The following is a 6,000-nucleotide window of genomic DNA, read 5'->3' on the forward strand; positions in this document are numbered from 1 at the left end:
ATGAGCATTTGATTATATATGTATTGAACACAAGTCATAACAACTGAGCAGGGTCTTTTGGAATATGTCACTGGCCCGACAGTATCGTAGTATTCTGAGCAAATTGCCAGTCAAAAAAAGCAGACATTTTCATGAATTTATAAAACCCCGCTGGACGCCCAGAACAGGATGTAAAAAGTGGACATGTCCGGGCAAAAGAGGCCGTTTGGTCCCCCCAGAATACGCCCCGCCTCTCGCACATAGTTAGCTGGTATCGGCTACAGCTCACAGGAGACCTTAACTAGCATAATTGGTGTACTTAGTTAATAAATGGCAATACTTTTTCAATCATATTGGGGGAAAACATATTTAAAAGGACTTTTATCCTGAGATGATCGACCTATTAATTTCCTTTCTTTGGTGTAAAACCTGGGTTGGTCGATAAGCTACCTGCCTTTTTTCCCCCCAAAATTCCAATTTGAAAATAGTCCCCATCTGTCTTTATTGGGGGTTTTCAATTGCCAGTCCTGGACACATCAACTCAACTTTTCTTCCAGCCTGTTTCACCATCTGCTCAGTGGGTTCACAGCATGTGCGTCCACTCAGCCGCATCACACACGAGTGCAGGTATTATACAGGGGGGTTAATTAGTGAAGCAAAGACTGTTTTCCACCTGTTCACTAAGTGGGGTCCAATAGAGAATGAATCTATTATGTATTGAACTGTAGATGCTGGAGTACTAGGAGGAAAATCACTTTAGGTGTTTTTTGATTGCGATGTCTCAGTATTGGTTTGTCCGCTATATGTCGACCATTGAGATTGAAGACTGAATTCTCCCAAAAACACAAACCAGAGACATTATTGGGGAAACTGTTCAAATTAACACAAATTCTATTAGTGAATGCATACATTCATTCTTTGATTTATGAAAGTAAAAATTTACCTGAAACCCTATGAAATCGCAGGGCTTCTTTGGCCATTCTGGTGAAAACTGAAGCATTAATTGGCCGCTCATCTTGTGAGAAGATTCTGCTTGCAGGGTTTCCTGTTGTATTACGAGGTAACTGGCTTGATGGTTTGACCGAGACAATCTCAGATTTTCCAGAATGTGATGAATTTGACAATGGGTTGGAATTTGTGGTCAGTGTGTCTACTGTTTGTAAGATGTAAATGGATTGATTAGCTGTGTGGTGACGAGTTAAAGAAGCTAATGAATGGTTACCAGGTAATTCGCTTGTTGATTGGCTAAGAGTTGACTGGCTTGTCTGTATTTTTGTATGAGTAGATGAGCTGACTGGTGGTTTGTTGGATAATGCAGTGTTTAATGAAGTTGTATTAGTGCCTAATTGGCTGAATGAGGCTACAGTGGTTGGTGATTGGCTGCTGAGCACTGTCTGCGTAGGGGATGGCTTGGATATTGCTGGAGTGGTTAAGGCTTGTTTTGGTAGTTCTTTGGTGGTCGGGCTCATGCTGGATGCTTTTGTCCAATATGGGAACTGGCTGAGAGATTCTATGGTTGCTTGTAGTTCCTTGTAATTTTGTTTTCTTGATGTTAATCTACTGGATGGTCCAGTTTTTGAGGATTTGGTGAAGGTAGATTCCAGGCTTCTTTGTGGGACAAAGGATGTCTTGGATACGTTTTTGGAGGTCATATTGGATGTGGTGTTTCGATTGTTTCGATATTCCATGGATGGTGATGTGCTGGGAACTAATGGAGAAGCTGTTGATTGAAGTTCCTAAAAGAAATGAAATTGACATGCCAATGTTTTTTAGATATACCAATAACAAGAAATTATTTTGATCTTGACAAAATCTGGTAATAATATAGACAGTTACAATATGTGAGAAGGTATATAGACCAGTGAAAAGATTAGATTAGAATGATTGTATGAATGGTGGTTTATTTTTAATCAATGCTATGTGTAGCAATTGAAGGTTTTTGTATATATCAAATTGACTCTATTTGTCTTTGGATTGAGAGTTTATTGGCTCAGGGATCTGAGCATCTTGCAAGGGTTTAATTCCAACTCAATTACAAAAGGGCAAAATATGTCAGAGTGACGGGAAAGCTCAAAGCAGTTACTCTGTTGAGCTATTCAGTCATTCTGTGCTTTGTTTAGGGTACATTGGCCGTGCTCATGAATCAGGACAATGTTATGTCAATAAGTCCCAATCTGTTGTTGTTGTTTTTTTTATATATTCATATTCAACAAACATAACGAATTGCAATGATTTAGGTCACTGATATAAGACTGCTGGTAAAAGTGGCTTGTCTCTTCTCTACAGCATCATCGTGAGCATCATTACCTCACAGTATAAGCCATTTCTCACTCTACACATGATTTTTATCTTCTCAATTCACAGTTGCAGCTATTATTCAGATTTTTTCTTGAATGTTGAGCAAGCTTCTAACTTTGTGGGTTAAATACCACCACTTATTTTGCTCTGAAATGCACTCGAGGGCCTGTGACAAAGATGCAACATTGGTATGCACTAATACCAAAGAGTCAAAGACTAAATATTAAGGATGTGCCCAGTCCTACCACATGATCGGAAATCAGGCCAGATTATATAATTTTCAGAGGATTGGATTCGGTTGTAAAAAGATTGTGTTTTTTAAAAGTATGTATTTATTTTTATGCATTAACTTATTAGCTGCTATTATAAATACATATAAATTGTACACATGCATACATACATACATAAATTGGTATTAAAAAGTATCTCGACCTTTTGAATTTTCTCACATTTCTGCATATAATAAACATCAAATGTGATCTGATCATTGTCAAAATCACACAGATGAAGAAACAGTGTCTGCTTTAACTAAAACCATCCAAACATTTATAGATTTTACATATTTTGATGAGGACAGTATGCAAACAATTACAGAAGGAGCGGGGGGTGAGTAAGTGAACCATTAATATTTTGTGTGTCCCCCTTTTGGCAGCAATAACTTCAACCAGATGCTTCCTGGTAGCTGTCTGGCACATCGATCAGGACTAATCTTGGCCCATTGTTCTCTACAAAACTGTTGTAGTTCAGTCAGATTTCTGGGATGACTGGCATGAATCGCTGTCTTTAGGTCATGCCACAGCATCTCAATGGGGTTCGAGTTTGGACATCGACTTGGCCACTCCAGAACGTGTATTTTGTTCTTCTGAAACCAATCTTGATGAAAGTTGATTTACTTCCGTGTTTTTGATCATTGTCTAGTTGTAGCATCCATCCTCTTTTTAGCTTTAACTATCTAACAGACTGCCTCAGGTTTTCCTGCAAAACATCCTGATAAACTTTTGAATTCATTCTTACATTAATGATTGCAAGTTGTCCAGATCCTGAGGCAGCAAAACAGCTCCAAATCATGATGCTCCCTCCACCATGCTTCATGGTGGGGATGAGGTGTTGATGTTGGTGAGCTGTTCCATTTTTCCTCCACACATGACGTTGTGTGTTACTCTCAAACAATTCAACTTTGGTTTCATCAGTCCACAAAATAGTTTGCCAAAACTTCTGTGGAGTGTCCAAGTGCCTTTTTGCGAACATTAAATGAGCAACAATGTTTTTTAGACACCAGTGGCTTCTGCAGAGGAGTCCTCCCATGAACACCATTCTTGGCCATAGTTTTACATAGAGTTGATGTGTGCACTTAGATATTGGACTGTGCCAGTGATTTCTTAAGCAGACACTCTAGGGTTCTTTTTACCTCTCTGAGTATTCTGTGCTGAACTCTTGGCGTCATCTTTGGTGGACGGCCACTCCTCGGGAGAGAGGCAACAGTGCCAAACTCTTTCCATTCGTAGAAACTTCTCTGACTGTCGATTGATAAAAATCCTGATTTTTAAAGATGGTTTTGCATCCTTTCCTAGCTTTATAAAAATCAACAAACCTCGATCGCAGGTCTTAAGACAGCTCTTTTGACTGAGCCATGATGCACATCAGACATTGCTTCTCATCAAGACAATTTTTACCAGGTGTGGGCTTTATAGTGGGCAGGGCAGCTTAAAACCACTCATCAGTGATTGGGAACACACCTGACTTAAATTGTTTGGTAAAATTGGTTTCAATTCCTTAGGAAGAGGGTTCACTTACTTATTTTTCCCCCCTTCTGTCATTGTTTGCATGCTATCCTCATTAAAATATGAGAACCTATTAATGTTTGAGTGGTTTTAGTTAAAGCAGTCACTGTTTTTTCATCTTTGTGATTTAACAAAGATTAGATCACATTTTATGGTGATTTTACGCAGAAATGTGCGAAATTCTAAAGGGTTCAGATACTTTTTCATACCACTGTAACTGTGACTGAGGGCTTAGGTTCTTTGGATACCTGAGCTCTCAAATTTTTTCTCTTTCTCTTTCTCTTTAATCTCAAATAGTAAAAAAAAAAAAAAAAAAAAAAAAAGCAGATGGCAAAGGTGACCGTTTGGGGCAATAAGGATTCTCTATGCAATTAATTATTCAAAGATCAGCATCAGAAACCTAGCATGAAGCCACAAAAGGTCACAGTGGAAATGACCCAGATGTCAAAGACTGAACAATCAGTCTCATGCGAAACGACAAAGGTTTTGTTGATCAGACCTAAGATAGATCTGCTCTTTGCACATGTGACCTGGTACCTGTGCTACTAATCGTTTTGTTCCTTTTTTATATCTACTCTAGTCTGGACTGGATTCTCACCCCTTTCTGAGCCAAAGGAGAGTTGGACAAAAGGAACAACCACATTGGGGCTGATTGAGGCTGATAGTGAGACAAGAGGACTGCTGCGTATTCCTGTAGGGAATTTCTTACCAATTACTCATTGTTGTCTTTTTTCAATACAATGTCAATGCATTTTTCAGCGTGATTGAATTTAATAGAAACACTTTTTCAGCTATTTTTTATGCAAGATTTTTGTTTTTACTCCTAGATTTCGTAATCAAATCTTTTACCCATGTTTACTCGTAAAATTGGGCTAATGGGGCCTATATAAAGAAATATACGAAATATTGACAGCTTTTGGGGGGTTTGGTTTTTAGTAATTTCTCCCTAAATGCTCTTTATATACAGAATTGAAAAGGAAGTTAAACATGGAGGCAAAATATACTCCACACCTAAAAAGTGGGCAATAAATGAGACAAGCCTATCAAAAAAGTTGTTACATTCCTCTCTGAACTCATATTTTGGTCTGACTAGTCATACATTTTTATGGGTTCTCTCTGGTCCTGTCAACTCCATCAGCAAAGATGGTGAATATCGCAGCCTACCTGCGTTCCTTGGGAAGTGGTGTCCCATTTCTGCTTCTTTATCCTGGCGCTTTGGCTGTTAGGAAAAAGAACAAGGAAAGGTCTGTTCCTGTGGCTGCTTTCCCCCGCGAACCCCCATTAACCAAACCACCAGAAAACCGAACTGTCAACTGTTTAAAATTATTTTCCAAAAACCAAAATAATACATCAAAATTGTGCCAGCTACTTTCTGTTTCATATCCTCTGCTAAAAGAATAAACTGATGAACATTTTAGCAATTTAACTTTTTCATTTTCATTAAAAAAAAAAAAAGTGCAATATTTGCTGAATAACAGGTAATTGAGAGTATAATAACTTAAGAGTTTAAACTTATTTTTCCAAAATATCAAAGATGAAACTGTAGAACATAGAGGGAAAGTATTTTTTAACTTACCTATTCAATTCATCTGAGTTTGAATGGTCTACTTCCACATCATTCGTTGATAGTTGCACTGCAATCAAAGTAAAATAAATAAGGATGAATAAATGTACTGTATTTACAAATACAGGATGTAAATGTAAGTGCATTTTATCACCTGTGTTTTTCTTGTTATAATGAAAGCCGATTAAAGTTACATACGTATGTCAACATGACTCACCTTGATAAATTAAGATAAAATATACAAATAAAAAGTGCAACAGCCTTTCCCAGCTAAGTCCTAAGTGGGGGTCCATTCGCGTTTTGCAGCTCCTCAGTCAGTCAGGTTTAGACAGCATCACCTAGTGAAACCCTCTCGGCTGGACTCCCGCTGCTGCTTCC

General features: G+C 38.2%; 1 protein-coding gene across 4 annotated transcripts in view; it reads right to left on the reverse strand.

Annotated features, from left to right (window-relative positions):
* The window catches only part of otog (otogelin), a 97,607-nt gene extending 91,607 nt beyond the window's left edge, over positions 1 to 6,000 (reverse strand). For all 4 annotated transcript variants that reach the window (XM_057851630.1, XM_057851623.1, XM_057851637.1 and 1 more), the window contains exons 1-4: positions 5,840 to 6,000; positions 5,635 to 5,692; positions 5,223 to 5,277; positions 923 to 1,715 (exon numbers count right to left, since the gene is read on the reverse strand). In XM_057851630.1, coding sequence (XP_057707613.1) covers positions 923 to 1,715; positions 5,223 to 5,277; positions 5,635 to 5,692; positions 5,840 to 5,915 — 982 coding nt within the window. In that variant the 5' untranslated portion in view covers positions 5,916 to 6,000. The remainder of the gene's footprint in view (positions 1 to 922; positions 1,716 to 5,222; positions 5,278 to 5,634; positions 5,693 to 5,839) is intronic.

Source organism: Corythoichthys intestinalis, chromosome 1 (genome assembly GCF_030265065.1).
Source record: "Corythoichthys intestinalis isolate RoL2023-P3 chromosome 1, ASM3026506v1, whole genome shotgun sequence".
Taxonomy (NCBI): Eukaryota; Metazoa; Chordata; class Actinopteri; order Syngnathiformes; family Syngnathidae; genus Corythoichthys; species Corythoichthys intestinalis.